The sequence below is a fragment of the Myxocyprinus asiaticus genome, chromosome 29, assembly GCF_019703515.2.
Source record: "Myxocyprinus asiaticus isolate MX2 ecotype Aquarium Trade chromosome 29, UBuf_Myxa_2, whole genome shotgun sequence".
Classification (NCBI taxonomy): Eukaryota; Metazoa; Chordata; class Actinopteri; order Cypriniformes; family Catostomidae; genus Myxocyprinus; species Myxocyprinus asiaticus.
In genome coordinates this window covers 37,824,299-37,840,468 of record NC_059372.1, presented here as the reverse complement: position 1 = coordinate 37,840,468, position 16,170 = coordinate 37,824,299, and the positions used below count along the sequence as shown (strand labels likewise).

The 16,170-nt window shown below is 36.8% G+C and overlaps 1 protein-coding gene across 3 annotated transcripts; it reads left to right on the top strand.

Annotated features, from left to right (window-relative positions):
* The first annotated feature begins 467 nt into the window (after nt 1–467).
* On the top strand, nt 468–15,762 carry LOC127420040 (alpha-1,3-mannosyl-glycoprotein 4-beta-N-acetylglucosaminyltransferase C-like). Of its 3 annotated transcripts, XM_051661980.1 has the most exons (5): nt 468–936; nt 5,077–5,185; nt 11,746–11,973; nt 13,227–13,326; nt 14,001–15,762. In XM_051661980.1, the coding sequence occupies exons 2-5, from the start codon at nt 5,090–5,092 to the stop codon at nt 15,146–15,148; spliced, it is 1,572 nt and encodes a 523-aa protein (XP_051517940.1). In that variant the 5' UTR covers nt 468–936; nt 5,077–5,089; the 3' UTR covers nt 15,149–15,762. The 3 variants fall into 3 exon arrangements, with proteins under 3 accessions (XP_051517940.1, XP_051517942.1, XP_051517941.1); XM_051661982.1 differs by lacking the exon at nt 11,746–11,973; XM_051661981.1 differs by lacking the exons at nt 468–936; nt 5,077–5,185 and adding an exon at nt 10,932–11,058.
* Nucleotides 15,763–16,170: the final 408 nt, after the last annotated feature.

Genomic DNA, 16,170 nt, shown 5'->3' with positions numbered 1-16,170 from the left:
CCAATAAGAAGCCTTCAAATTTGTACAAAGAAGCCATCAGCTGCAATTTGATCTTGTTATGTTGATGTTCAAACCTTGTTTGCTCAGCTGTAATAAATTACATCCCCATTAAAATACAATACATAATAAAAGTAGATTTAATAAATAGTATATTTGCCCTGTGTAAATAACAAGAATTGTGTCTAAATAAATGAGGGTGATAAATAAATACTAATACAACAGGCTGGAAAAATAGACATTTATTCATTTTAATATCTTATATATTTCGTTTATGTTGAAACTTGACACCGGACGACGCATCCTGAAAATGGCACCGTTTGATCGGTTTCAAGGTAAAGAGCTGTTTAAAAGTAATTTTTTTTTTCTCTCTCGTAAATGTAAACTAGTGTAAATGCCAACACCATCATATATGTTGAAAGGATTGATGCCTGTCAGCCAAAACATGAGCTCATTGATGTAATTAAATAAGTCTGCTTTTTTATTCCATCCGTTACTCCTGGTTGGAGGCTTGCGTAAATATTTAGTTTATACGTAGTCCTACCTAAGTTTGACGGTGCAACGCTCAAATATTTAGTAGTGCGTAAGTTATTTAGTGCCCATTGTAATGTACGTAAAGCTGGTGCAACCGGCCCCTGTTTGACAAGGAAAAAGCTTCATAACCACAATACATTAACTACACTTATATGACTAGAAATTTCAGTCAACCTTTGACTGTTATATTCGAACATAAAATTAAGCGTTCATATTCGCATTGAAATGAGATATGATTCCGCACCATCAGGGTCACCGCATTTAAAAACGCACTAAATAAGGTGTCAAAGACGAAGAGCGACTGAAGGACACAAGGAAGTGTGACCTAAACTCGCGTGAAGGCATACAGTGGAAAGGGACTTTTACTGCTGCATGTTTATAGGTTTATAAGTGATATAGCTGAAGGTAAGTGGGCTTAATCATTTATTGAACTCCCTCAAATAAATTGAAACCGAAATTTGGTGTTACTATTTTACATAATGGTTTGTTTATGTGCATGTGATTCAAAACCAAGTAAACTACTCAACTAAATAGTATTTTGAGGCACTTTGTGACAGCATGGGCACCTTCCGAAATGTTGCTACTATTTTTGAGCATCATAGAGTTGCGAACGTTCGAAAAATAACGTTTGTCATCAATTGCGCCGAACGCTCGAATCGAATTTTGGGCACCGTTGCGCGCATTGCAAACGCTTAAGCCGAACGTTCGGAAAGAGCCAATGATGCCCAGAAATACTGTCTAGGTTGCAGCGCATTAAGTTTTGAGAACCTGTATTTTACTGTGGTGGTTATCTATGTCTTGCTGCTGTTTTTGTATTGTTTTTGTATGGTTGTACACTGGAAGCTTCTGTCACCAAGACAAATTCCTTGTATGTGTAAGCTTACTTGGCAATAAAGCTCATTCTGGTTCTGGTTTATATGACATGGGTGCTTTTATTAATGCTGAACACTACTGCATATTTTTTGAACTGAAAAATTGTACGTGCACAAGCAATTTGGTTAACTTTGTGGTTAAATTTTAATCTTCATTGGCTACATTTCTTGTACGAGCTTAGACTTTTAGTCATACACCTGTTTCTTTCGTGTATAGACTAGGCCTATGTCTATTTATGAAAAGCAAGTGCCCAAAGTCATTTGAGATGTAAATTAGGTTACTTTTAAGGAAGTGCCAGTGAAAGCCAGGCAGGCAGTCCTTTGTAATTTTTATCTTCTTATCTTATCTTGTTGCATAGTGAGGATGTCTTCAAAAATAATGCCATAAATAGCTTTCATTTATCACTTAATGTCATACAAAGTCCAGTAAACGCACACACACACACACACACACACAAAGCTAAATCAATATTCAGTGTGACCACCTTTGCCTTTAAAACAGCACCAATTCTCCTAGGTACACCTGGATACAGTTTTTCTTAGTTATTGGCAGATAGGATGTTCTGAGCTTCTTGGAGAAATCACCACAGTTCTTCTATCTATTTAGACTGCCTCAATTGCTTCTGTCTCTTTATGTAATCTCAGACTGACACGATGTTCAGTGTTGGGCTTTGTGGGGGCCATGACATTTGTTGCAGGGCTCCCTGTTCTTCTATTCTAATCTTTTCTATTTGCAAAAGTAATGTTTGGGAGTGTAACATTTATATTTCCTATTGAAACACTAAAGCTGAAGATATAAATAACCATCTGAAGACAAATGCTTTTGTGAAGCAGCTTATGTGCCTTAGACTTTTGCACAGTACTTTATGTACTAAAACCAGTTTGCCTGGTTAAAAATGACCATCATTGTCTTTCGGTGTTCAGGTAACATGGTGTGCTTTCATCCACCGCAACTAGAGTAGATAATGGCAAAAGCATGGAGACCAAGTTCACCTTTGCCTATGAGGAAGTATAGTTTTATGAGCCAGTAATCACAGCAGTTCTGAAACTGTATATCTTGATAAAACCCTTTTGAGCTAATCATTCAACAGTTAATCATTATCATTTTTAGTCAAAGGCTAGTTATTTGTTTATATAATTTTTTCTTTTTCTTATTATAAACCTTGCAGAGATAATATAGTAGTTTTGCATAACGTTGAATATCACATTATTGCTCTAAATCTGGGTTTTCTCAAACCAGTCAGCACTCCCCCCGGTTCTTCGGCTTGTTACAATTACAGAAAACTCTTTGGTGCTAAATAGAACCCTTTCAAGGTTTTTTGTTTTCATCACCCCTCTAGTTCCCTGCTCCTATAAAACATTATAGCCTCAATCACGGTTTTACATTAAATATTGTGGTGGAATGATCCGCCCCTCTAGCTCGTCATCATCGCCCCGCCTCTTAGGGCCGCCCTTCAGCCAGGCTCATTACGGGAGTTGGGCAGGAGAGCGAGAAGAGGTGCATAATTAATAAGCCTCGTTTAGTCAGCGGTGAATGAAGCACACCTGATGGGAATAATGCTTCATCACCGCTGTCTTTAAAACACAGAGCACACCTTATCTCGGGGAGCCTGCTTCAAATCTCCATGTGTGCACACACTGGCATCCTCGCATGCCCAGGACCTGGGAGGGTTCAGAGCTGGACGAGGTAGACACGCTGCCAGACCTGTTCCTCAGACCCCCGGACGCGTTAATGAGTCGCCGGGGTTAACTGCTCACGTTGCCGCCAACGGGCTAGATGCTGGTCTGCCTTCCCCTCACGCTTGCCGTGGGCCTGGGAAGACAGACCGCCACCAGTGACGCTGCCGTCCCTCGCACCGTGGACCTTGGAGGGGAGCGTGAGTGGCAGACTGACCCAATATCAACAAAAAAATAAATGAAAGCATGGAACGTGTCAATTAAAGGGATAATTCACCCAAAAATGAGAATTCTCTCATCATTTACTCACCCTCATGCCATCCCGGATGTGTATGAATTTTAGAAGAATATCTCAACTCTGTGAACTAAATGGGTACCAAAATTTTGAAGGTCCAAAAACTACATAAAGACAGCTTGAAAGTAATCCAAAAGACTTGGTGGTTAAATCAATGTCTTCAGAAGCAATATTATAGGTGTGGGTGACAAAAAGGTCAATATTTAAGTCCTTTTTAGCTATAAATTCTCCTCCCTGCCCAGTAGGTGGTGATTGCACAAAGAATGTGAATTGCCAAAAACAAAAGGAGGGTAAAATGTATGTGGGAAATGATCATTAAAAAAAAAACTGACCTAAATATTCATCTGTTTCTCACCCACATCTGTCATATCACTTCTGAAGACATGGATCCACTGGAGTCATGTGGATTATTTTTATGCTGGCTTTATATGTTTTTGGACCTTCAAAACGTTGATCACCATTCACTTCCATTGTATGGACCTACAGAGCTCTAAATATTGTTTATTTAAAATGCCGCTTTATACTTCTGACTCTTGGGTAATCAGTCAAACAGTTTTTTTTTAAATATTATTCGGATGAATCCGATATACGTTTTGAAGTCATTATTCGTGCCTTTCCAAATAAGGTATTCAGCTTCTGGCACATCCCTAATATGAAGTACATTAATGAATCATGGGGGTAAAAAAAAGCTTGATCTTTGATAAAAACTTAAAAATAAATATAATGTATTGACCAAGAACAATGAATATGTGAAAAGGAATAATAAACTATAACTTCCAAAAATAAATTTCTGTGTTCAAAACAAGTTAAGCTCCTTAGACAGCATCTGTGACATGCTGTTAATCGCCACAGACATGTCTCTCTGTTTGTAAAAACAACCAGCTAACATTGCGGAGATTTAAAATATTCAGCCTGTTTAAAGTTTTAACTGTGGATTACTTGTTCTGTACAAAAAATCTTATTTGATCTGTAAATTTGTCTAAATTGTACTTTAAGAGGTGGGACTATACTTTTTAAGGTGGATTAACTTCTGGTTACGCAATCAGATATAGGCAAATCCCTGCCAATAAACATTCCCTTTCTGGTATCCTTGCACATATGATAAAATGCCGGGTTTACTGGCTTATGGCAGTTTACTGGTTATGAGTTCTGTCAAACTATAGTCTTATGTTGAGACGTATAGTATAGTGTTCAAATCTGGCTACTTTCAAAACAGTGTGTATTTTAATGTTTATACCAGTGCAATATCTTGCACAAATGCTCTTGAAAGAGCATGACTTGGATTAACATACCTGAACACACCTTTAACACACAAAGGTGGATGTGGCTTTTTGGTATGAAGTATAAGTGTGCAATGCAGCACTACAAAAATTAAGAAAGAAATAATAAATAATTGAATGCCTACATATACAGTATCTTTTAACATATCTACATGTGTTCATACTCCCCTTGCAAACTTTTCTAGTTTCAGAAGGACTAACCTTGGGGGAAACCAGGCTTACTGTACTGCACCTTTCTACTGTTCAATGTTAATATGTCAGCTGGTTCATAATTGTCCATTAATTATTCAAACATTAATAATCCAAACTATATTACAGATTATCAAATTTATTAGAAAAAGTACTTAAAACCAAGTAATGATGTGTTTACTGTTAGTGGAATTGAAGTTAGAGCATTAATATCCTAATGTTTTGGTCACAGAAAAAGGTGGGGGATGAGATTCCATTTGAAAAAAGCCATCCAGTTAGCAGCTGTTCTTTTCATTTTGGCCAGTATCTACATCTACATGCGGAGAACACAAACAGGAAAGGTAAACGAAGCCCACTTTCCCTTTCTTTACTGAATTTACTGTTAGAATGATTCCAAACCTTACAGTTGACATGTTAATACAGTTTATAATTTCTTAGAAACATCAGGTATGTTACCATCTGTGTTGGGTGTAATCTAATTGCTTTTTTAGACAAAGTAGTGTAATCCATTACATTACAATTCTTGTAATCAGATTACAGTTACTAACTTTCAGTTTAGTTAATTACGTTTAAGTACATGACTTGGGTGACACGTATATCTAAAATGATATTTATGTAGGATACATTTCAAATTTGAATTCTGTTAATGTGTACTGTACATCTGTTTGTGTTTCTGTGACTGTTGAAAGCCACTTGTTCCCTAACGAGTCATTGTAAGGCAGAAACGTGTGATGCTCTGTATGACCTGCAAGTGACAATAAATGAGGAAATATAGACATTATTTTGAACTGAGTATTTTAATTATTTTTTCAATTTAGTAATCAGTAAAGTAATCTGATTAAATTTGAGAAATAGAAATTTGCAGTGGATTACCTTTTTGAGTAACTTGCCGTACACTGGTTTTCAGTCATGCCTTCATGCTGTTTTTAGTCTGACAATGTTGTAAACAATACATCGTTAAGTAGAAAAATGCGTGTGTTTGACCACAATCACATTTCCATAGCAGTTCTTTCCTTTCCTTTGCATGGGTTCATTTAATAAATTACATCCTAAAACATTGTTAATTATAATTTTTTTGGTCCCACTTTATATTAGGTGTCATTAACTACTATGTACTAACATTAAAATAAATACTTATTGTGTAACTATATGCTGTTCTGCAAAATTATCAGAAGATTCACATTTGCTGCTACTGAGGTTGAAGTATGGGTAGGTTTAGGGTTTAGGGTCAGGGTTGGTCTTGGGTTAGGGCTAAGGTCAACAGTGTAACTACAGATGCAATTAAATGGAGGTACTTTAAAACACAATGCAACAACACATAAATACATAAGTATATTTTATCAAATGCTTACGTACATAGTACTTAATGACACCTAATATAAAATGGGTCCATAAAAAAAATAAAAAAAAGATTATATCCCAACAGATACCCATTACAGTTTAAAGTTTTTGTAATATGGTGTATATTAAAGAGAAGCAAATTTGAATTAAGCACATATTTGAAAACCACAATGGCCCCAATAATTATTAGACAATTGTGACAGGGCAGAGGTCGGGGCTGAGTGTACCTCAATGGAAAGGAGGAGGCGAGAACCGGCTTGATAATATAAATAATAGTTTAAAACGAAAATGAACCAAAAAGACAAACACACACAGGTGTCGGACAGCTGTCCGTAACTCACTCTCTGTCGCACTGCCGTCTCCGGTTGGCCTTATCCCTCTCGGGCTTAATCAGCCTAATTCGGGGCCGGGTGTGCGGAATCACAACCTGGCCAGCCCTCCGCCCTGCCACATTCCTCCCTCGTTCTTTTTTTTTTTTTAAATGCTTGATTGATTCAATGCCACAAGAACAAGAGGTATTACATATCCACATAATCAAATTAACATTAGCTGCCAGAGAGAGAGAAAAAAATAAAAAATAAAGGAAGAAAATTACATACATTTCAATGCTTTCAGAGCATTACATGTTTTCAGTGCTTTTTTGTTTTTTGTTTGTTCCAAGAGATTTACATATAATATAAAGTCATTTATAAAATGTGCAAAATTTGGTTTACATTGAGCCCACTTCTTTTTATGTATATGGAATTTTCCTAACAAAATAAACAAATGTATAATATGTTGTTCTTTACAATTCAAATTTTCTTTTTCTGTATAAAAAAGTACATAAAATATACAAATTTCTATCATACACTCCATTTTTCTGTTAATATAAAATTCCAAATCCTTCCAAAATAATCTTGAGTAAAGACAATGAAAAAAAAGATGCAAAATAGTTTCTTTATCTTGACCACAAAAATCACAGGAATACGAAATATTAAGCTTAAATCTTTCCAAAACATGCTTAGCAGGATAAATTCTATGAAGTATTTTGTAAGACACTTCCTTAACTTTGTTATTGACACAAAACTTATTTGGCAGTTTCCTTACTTTAACCCAAGAGATATTACCGAATAAAGAAGACCATAAAAATCTTGCTGCCGGTAAGGACACAGAACAAAGAGCATTCCTTATAATCTTATTGCTACACTGTTGTTTTAAAACATCAACATTTTCAATGAAAATGTTTCCACAAAGATTAACCATGCTGATTTCTTCTGAGTTACAGTTTTTCAAAAGTAACATCACACTCTTTGGAATTGCGTCAAAAACAATAGCAAATTCTCTTGGTTTAACTGGTAATTGAAATTTCTGTAAAATTCAGTATATGACAACAGGTACCCATGGGAATTAACTAACTGTCTTATTAAAAGAATACCTTCCTTGAACCAAGTATGATAGAATAAAGATTTGTTTTTAAATAATATGTCCTTGTTATTCCATATGAAATAGTTGTGGGGTGAAAAATTGTGCTTATACACCAATTTCCATGCTAATAGGGCTTGTCTGTGAAAACTGGCCAATTTAACAGGAATTTTCTCAACAGAAAAATTACATTTCAACAAAGTCTATGCCTCCAAGAGTATTAAATATATAATTAGGAAATGCATTCCAAGGACTTTCTCTATTCTTCATAAACTCTATCAACCATTTCATTTTAAAAGTGTCATTGAGAGTATTATAATCTAAGACCTCCAGTCCCCCTTGCTCTTTAGGATTACAAATTACCTCCTTTTTTTCAAATAATGTGTTTTTTTCCTTCAAATAAAGTTATAAAGAATCTGATCTAAATCTTTAATAGTCTTGGGAGGCACCTCTAACGATAATGACGTATAGACAGATCTAGATATACCTTCCGCCTTTGACAATAATACCCTCCCAAATAATGAGATGTCCCTCATTAACCACAAATTAAATTTCTTTTTAGTTTTCTCAATAATTGTTTCAAAATTTAATTGACTCCTTTGTTTTTCATTTTTACAAATTATTATACCTAAATATGTTAATTTATGTTTAACTGGAATGTTCTCTATTTCTGAAGAGGAGCAATCTTTGAGGGGAAATAATACAGATTTATCTATATTCATTTTTAGGCCTGAAACACCAGTGAATTCCTCAATATATCTAATTATTTTTGGTACTTCAAATTTGTTTTTCAAAAACACTGCAGTGTCATCAGTGAACTGGCTAAGTTTAAATTGTACACCTAAAGCTGTGATACCATTAAATTGATTTCTTTTTATATGCGATGCTAAAACCTGAGTGACTAACAAAAATAAAAAAGGAGAGAGAGGGCATCCTTGCCTAATGCCACGATGAATATCAAATCTTTGTGAGATACCATGAGCAAGTTTGACAGAACTATTACATCCACTATACAATGTTTTAACTGCTTTCAAAAACATATCTCCAAAACCAAACAATTTAATAACTTTGAAAATAAAATCATGAATCACCGTATCAAATGCTTTATAGAAATCAATAAATAAAATAAAACTGTCATCCTCAATAAGGTGATTATAATCAATCATATCTAAGACTAGTCTAATATTATTCCTGATATGACGGCCTTGCATAAACCCAGACTGTTCTATATCAATTATTTTGTCTAAACCTTGCTTCAGTCTTCTAGCAAAAATCATTGCAAACAATTTACTGTCATTATTTAATAAACTAATAGGCCTCCAATTTTCAATGAATAACTTGTCTTTATTAGGTTTGGGAATCAGTGTTATAACTCAATTCACCATTTTGTATAGCTTCTACAAATACTAATAATAAAAAAGGTGAAAGTTCTTTGGAAAAAGTCTTATAAAAATCACCAGTTAGCCCGTCGTTGCCTGGGGATTTGTTATTCTTTAATAAGTTTATGCACTCTCTCAACTCTTCAATGTCTATTTCTTTATCACAAATATTCTGAAAGTTCTGGTCTATTTTTTTGGTATCACTCACCAAGCTATTTAAAAAAGTATCAATGTTGGAAGTAGCTGATATGAGAGAATACAAATTACTAAAAAACTGAGCAACATATTTCGAAATAACTGAGGAATTATCTACTAATTTGTTGTTAATCATTAATTTTGAAATTGAGGCAAAATCACATTTTCTTTTTTCGAGGCCAAAAAAATATTTTGTATTTTTCCCCCTTTTTCTAACCATTTAAGTCTAGTTCTAATAAATGCTCCTCTTGCTTTATCCTCATAGATCTTATCTAATTCAATTGGCAATAAATCCAATTTTTGTAACTCACAATTAGTCAAAGATTCCTTTTTCTTTTTACACAAATTAAAAATATCTCCAATAATTGATTTTTCCTTAATATTTTTATTTTTTGTTTCCAGTGTTCCTTGATTAATAAATGCCGTTCTAATATCAAACTTCATTAATTCCCAGTTCTTTCCATATGAAATCTGCAATTGTTCTATATTTTTTAATAATATCTTTAATTTTTTCCTTTAAACATTCATTTTCAAGCAGTTTGTTATTTAATTTCCAATAGCTGCTATGTTTTTTGACTGATTGTTCTTGTACCACATTTATTTTTATAAATACTCCTTTATGATCCGTCATTATGCAAGGTTCTATCAATATAGAGGTTACATTATTTGTTAAATCATTAGACACTAACCCATAGTCGATACGAGAATGAAGAGATGAGTCCTTATTACTCCATGTATATTCTTCCCTGTCTGGATTCTTACATCGCCACACATCAGTAAGACCCAATCTTAAACATACATTATCCAGTTCACTAGAAGGGCCCGGTCTAGTTTTAGGAGGCCATCTATCAATGGTTTCATCAAACACAGTATTGAAATCTCCTCCCCAAATAACTTTAGCTGAAGGATATAGGGAAATGAAATGCTGAATCCTAGATTCAATATTTGAAAAAAATATATCATTGTTCACTTTATTATTAGTGGCATAACAACTGACTACTACAAATTGTTCGTTATCCTTATCTAACACAAGCAATATCCATCTACCACAATCATCTTTTTCGAAATTTAGTATTTGCCCTGTAAAGGCAAATACTAAAAAAAGCGGTTGCTGCCAAATGACAACCAAATCTCTTTTCCCCACTGATTTTTCCAAAACACAGCATCTGAGGAACATGCGTTCGTTTCCTGAATTAAACAAAAATCTACACTTTTCCCTTTGCAATACAAAAATAAAACTTTTCTCTTCAGGAGATCACGAATACCTCTGGCATTGATAGAAAATAAAGAAAGAGACATAACGTTCAACGATTACTTAAAGAACCACAAGAGTAAATATAATCCTAAACTTTAAACTTTACATAATGGGATTCTCACAAATGTTAGGCAAAAATTTTCACAGTTGCAAACATTAAGGAAAGAAAAGATTAAAGAGCCCCTTCCTATAACCACCAGATTTAGAACCCAAAAGCATACATTTCTTCTTTTCTTTCCCAAACAAAGATCAACCTATCTTACAAGATACCGGCAATTGCAGACTGCAACAAGACGATCATAAGTCTAAGTAGTTCCGTTGCCTTCTTCAAGACGAATCTCTTTACCATCAACGAAGGCCCTCGCTCCACTGAAGTATGCATTTTTGCCTTCTTTCCTTGCTTTCTCCAAAGTCGGCCAAAGACGATTCCTTGCTTCTATGTCAAAAGCAGTCAAGTCCTCCTTAAATCGCAGCCCCTTGGTGGTCAGATGCTCATTGTTTTTTGAATTTTTCCAGATTAAATCTCTGGCTGTACGGGAAACGAATCTCATGATCACCGGTCTTGGTTTCACTCTTCTGCCATCATCCGAAGTTTTAAGCCTACCCAGCCGGTGTGCCACATCTAAACCGTCTGCTACCACAGGTTTGTCCGCGTCCGAAACCACCGCTTTGCATACTTCCATGACTCTCATTTTCACGTTTTCATTAGTTTGTTCGGACAGTCCATACAAACGCAGGCACCATCTGCGGCTGTAACGTTCCTGGTCATGAATTTTCGTGTTCATTTCCTTGACCATTTTTTCCAGGAAAGCATTTGCATTTTTTAGCATTTCGTTTTCTTTCTGCAGAACCATTACATCATCATGCACTGAGGTAAGAGATTTGCCCAAAGCTTCAATGTTGGAAGAATTCTCTTTAACCATTCTTTCAAGCTGGTCGGATTGCTCGTTGATTTTCTCCAAGAGAATTCGGATGATATTCTCCTGCACATCACTCAAAGAAAGTTCACTTTGTTTGGCAGAGGAGTCAACGACATTTTTATGTTTTTTGGGAGGTTGATTTTTGTTTGGCGTGTTCGGACAAGAATCGCAACTTCCTCCGCTTTTTACTTTTAAAGTATTGACCTCCATCTCTGCGCCAAGATCCTCAGCCATTTTTCTGAATTGTACAGTGAAACTGATGCTGATTTCGTAATTTAATATTGTCTTGTTGCACTACCAACGTCAATATTTATTCAAATTCGGCAACTATAAGCAATCTATCAGTAGTAGCTAGCAACTTTATGGAATATACATGTCCATTTGTGAGAAATACCCGATTTGTTTCTCAGCTTAGAGAACCACGACTTTCCACGGTGCCATCTTGGAACTCATATAAGTCTGGAAAAAGCGTCTCCTCCCTCGTTCTCTCAGGCCGGGGAGTCCCCGGCATGACGTACCCCCCCCCTTTCCCTGGGGGGAGGCATGCCCTTCCGGTCCCGTCTGCCGGCAGGTCATCCCCGTCTTCCTGGAACTGGGTGGGGACAAGGGGAGGGAAACAACAACAACAAAAAAACACGGTACATACATACCATAATGGTGATGATACCAACTTAATATAATAATATTTAATAAGAGAGGGAAAGGCCAACGCGGAGCGGCAGCGGGAGAGAGTAAAGAGAAAGAGAAAAATAAATAAATAATAATAATTTACTTGCCGGTTCTCTGATACGCCGTAGCCTGGTCCTCGGCTACTCCTCCACCCTCTGGTGGACGACAGCCACGCCTCCCGGGCGGATCGGAGGCAGTCCTCCGGCCCCTGGCGGATGGAACGCCCGGCCGTGTTTTCGGTGGATGGTAGGGGTCTCCCCCACCCCTGGCAGCGGTCCTCCCGCTCCAGGCGTTCGGCCAGGAGCCCCTCCCCACTTGCGGTCGGCGGTCTCAGACCCCGCCGCGTTTTAGCGGCTGGTAGGAGTCTCCTCAGCCCCTGGCAGTGGCCTCTCCTCCCCTCGCGGTTGGCAGCCGAGCTCCTCCGTCCCCCGGCGGATGGCCGCGGCTGCTCCATTGGGGTGGATGGTAGAGGCGAGGACTCTACAACGGCGCATCCCTCCTCCTTCCCGGGTTTCGGCATCAGTGTAACACTTCAATGGAAAGGAGGAGGCGAGAACCAGCTTGATAATATAAATAATAGTTTAATACGAAACTGAACCAAAAAGGCAAACACACACACACACACACACACACACACACAGTTGTCTGACAGCTGTCCATAACTCAATCTCTGTCGCACTGCCGTCTCCAGTTGGCCGTATCCCTCTCGGGCATAATCAGCCTAATTTGGGGCTGGGTGTGAGGAATCACGACCTCCACCCTGCCACAACAATAAAATATCAAACCAAGTGGCATTTATTTAAAAGATAGCAATATCATACTTTTCAAGCAAAACATAAATTATAAACCAATATAAATATGGTTAATATATAAAATTAATATAAAGAAAAGTATTTGGAGACTTCCTGGTGTCAAATGTGATGATATTGTGATGAACTACACCTCCAAAAATTGCTTTGGGACCAGCTGGTTAAAAGTTATTGCTAAAATTGCTCAGAAAAGTGAATGAAGTTCTGCCAAAAGGTTTTGCATCATTTGCAGATGCCACTTGGTTTGATTATTTTGTAATCTAATTCACTGACATTTATGCATTCAGTGAGGGATACTGTACTATTCTGTCCTACATTTAAAAACAGTTAAGAATAACATTTATGTAAAATACAATATAAGGTTTGTTCTTTTTTTCTTTTTCTTTTTTTCTTTTTTCTCTTCATTGACCTAGGTCTGGGATGCTGAGACTTGGTCTGAAGATTTCAAGGGCAATTACCTGCAATTCAATGTTTCCATTATAGTGCTGGCAGGAGTCCCTCAGCAGACCAAGAGTGAGTTTAATGTATTTACAATGCAATAGATCTAGAAGATAATGCATCATTAAAGGAATTTATCATATAGAATTATATCCTCATTTGTATTAGATGTATTTCATCTGTGAAGATGATCTTTTTTTAAGTGCACCCAAAGTTGAAAATTGTGTAATTCAATTCATTAACTCCTGTCATTCCAAACACATGACATTCTTTCTTCAGTGTAACACAAAAAGAGATGTTTTGAAGAATTTCTGAGCTGCTATTTTCCATAAAACTAAAGTGTGTAGTGACCAGCGCTGTCAAGTTCCAAAATTTAAAAAAGAACCATGAAAAATAACATAAAAGAAGCCCATATGACATATTTCCATACTGTATAAGTACTATTGCCCATTCAAATGTACTGTAGCATGTTAACACGCATTGTGCCAGGTTTTACATCATTGACACCCAGCGTCATTGGTTCTCACATGTTGCATGAACAATCGTGAGGCACCAAGTTTGAATATGTGGAAGTGCAAGTGAGATTTGAGAGCTGCAGCTTAAATTTCAGTCTGTTCCTCACAAAAAGTTATCATATAGTTTCAGAAGACTTGGAATATAGCACACAAGCAACTTTTATGGTACAACTCAGTGCTAAAAGCCAGAAAACAACTCTAAAGTCATGTCCCTGTGGTTTCATCATTTTACAGAGTTCCTTACAGTGGGACTTTCTTCTGTGAAGAGGGAAAAGGGCAATTACCTTCAGAACACTCTTCAATCAATCTTCTCTCAATCCTCGGAGGAGGAGCTGGCTGAAATGGTTGTAGTGGTCCTTCTCGCTGACTTTGACATGTACTGGATCAAGCAGACCCTACTGATAATTAATAATGAATTCTTCTCCCAGCTGTCCAAGGGTCAATTGCTGGTTATCCATGCCATCCAAGAGTACTATCCCCCCCTAACTAGTTTGAAGAGGAACTTCAACGACGCTCCAGACCGCGTAACCTTCCGTTCGAAGCAGAATGTGGACTATGCCTTCTTGCTCCATTTCAGCAGTAACCTCTCCCAATATTACATCATGTTGGAAGACGACGTGAGCTGCTCAAAGAACTTCCTCTCCAGATTACGCAAACACATACGTTCGATTTCAACCACAAAGTGGGTCACACTAGAGTTCTCCAAACTGGGCTACATTGGAAAACTTTATCAATCCCGGGACCTACCCACTCTGTCCCGTTTCCTTTATAATTTCTACCAAGAAATGCCGTGCGACTTCTTGTTGTCGCATTTCCGCACCTTGATGATGCAGGATAAAGTCATTCGTTTACGCCCATCTTTGTTTCAGCATATGGGCACTTACTCATCTTTTAAGGGGACGTACAATAACCTAAAGGACGAGGACTTTGTAGAAGAAGGTTCTGATAATCCTCCAGCAGACATTAGTACAAACATTGAGTTTTTTACGACCTACACACCCGACAAGGCTTATAGCCAAGGCTCAGACTATTTCTGGGGCAAGTCCCCCATTGGCACGGGTAACTTCTTCTTAGTTGCCTTTCACGAACCAGTTCTCATCTACCGTGTCCGAATAAAAACAGGAATGGATGGAAAAGATGAGCTTGCCTCTGCTATTGTGGAACTTGGAAAAACTCTGGTGAAGACAGAGTCCATGGTGGAGTGCTCAGAGTTTCACACATTGGGTTCTCTTGAAAAAGGACAGTTTGATCTGGCCACTGTCCAGAAACTAGTGAACACAACTGTGTCTTGTGTACGAATACGAGTCACAGCCGACCAATCAGACTGGGCTATCATACACTTCATCCAGATCTGGACTGTTAACGATGACAAAACAACTTGAAAAACCTGTGATTTTGTACCACAACATTAACTAGTTTGTCAAGACAAACTTTAATATTGGCTTGACAAAAAGGTTTAACAGACCTTACAGTAAGACAGACAGATATACAGATAGACAGATAGATAGAAACAGATTAAAGGCCGTATGTGTGTTTGTTTTCATTTAAAAAAAAAATGTACTGTTTGAATTAATGAGCATTTTGTTGGCCCGTCTGAGCATTCCATCAATGCAAGTCTATGGGATTTGGGGGAATTTTGATCACCTGTTCGGGAAAACCGTAAGTCTGACCATTTAGGAAAGACATAGAATACTAAGTCAGAACAATCTAAAGGCCTGTGCCAAGTTTGGTGGATGTAGCTTGAAAGCTGTAAGAGTTACTCTTGTTAAGTTTTGTCTTTGTTTAGGGATTTTGTAAAAACACCAAATCAAGCCAACATAATGAATGCCTTAAAGGAATAGTTCACCAATAAAATACAATCCTGTCATCATTTACTCAGCCTCATGCTGTTTTAATCCTGTATGATTTTCTTTCTCCCATTTAGACTTGGAAGGAAATGTTTAATGTTACTTGAATTATTTTTTTATTTTAGTGCATTTCTTGTGGAAGTCTTTGTTTGGAAAATGTTAATAAAAAATTATATTGTTACATATTGTTTTGTTTTCTTTCCTAAGATTGAAAGAAATGCATTTTGACAAGAAAATAAGTATATATAGTGTCAAATTTCAGCACTTTAAAAATCTGTGATTAATCATGATTAACTACACAAATTATGCGATTAATTGCGATTACAAATTTTAATCAACCGACAGGACTAATAATTAGTAAAATTTAGATTTTCATAATGTACCTAGTTTCAAGGTCCCATGTATAATTAACAGCACTGGCTGAGAGAGAATTTATTTTATATGTAAGCAAAAGGGACATTATATCTGAAATATACCCATATGAATCAGTATCGAATCGGAATCAAATAGAATCGAGAGCTTGTGAATCGGAATCGAATTGGGAAATCTGTATCAAT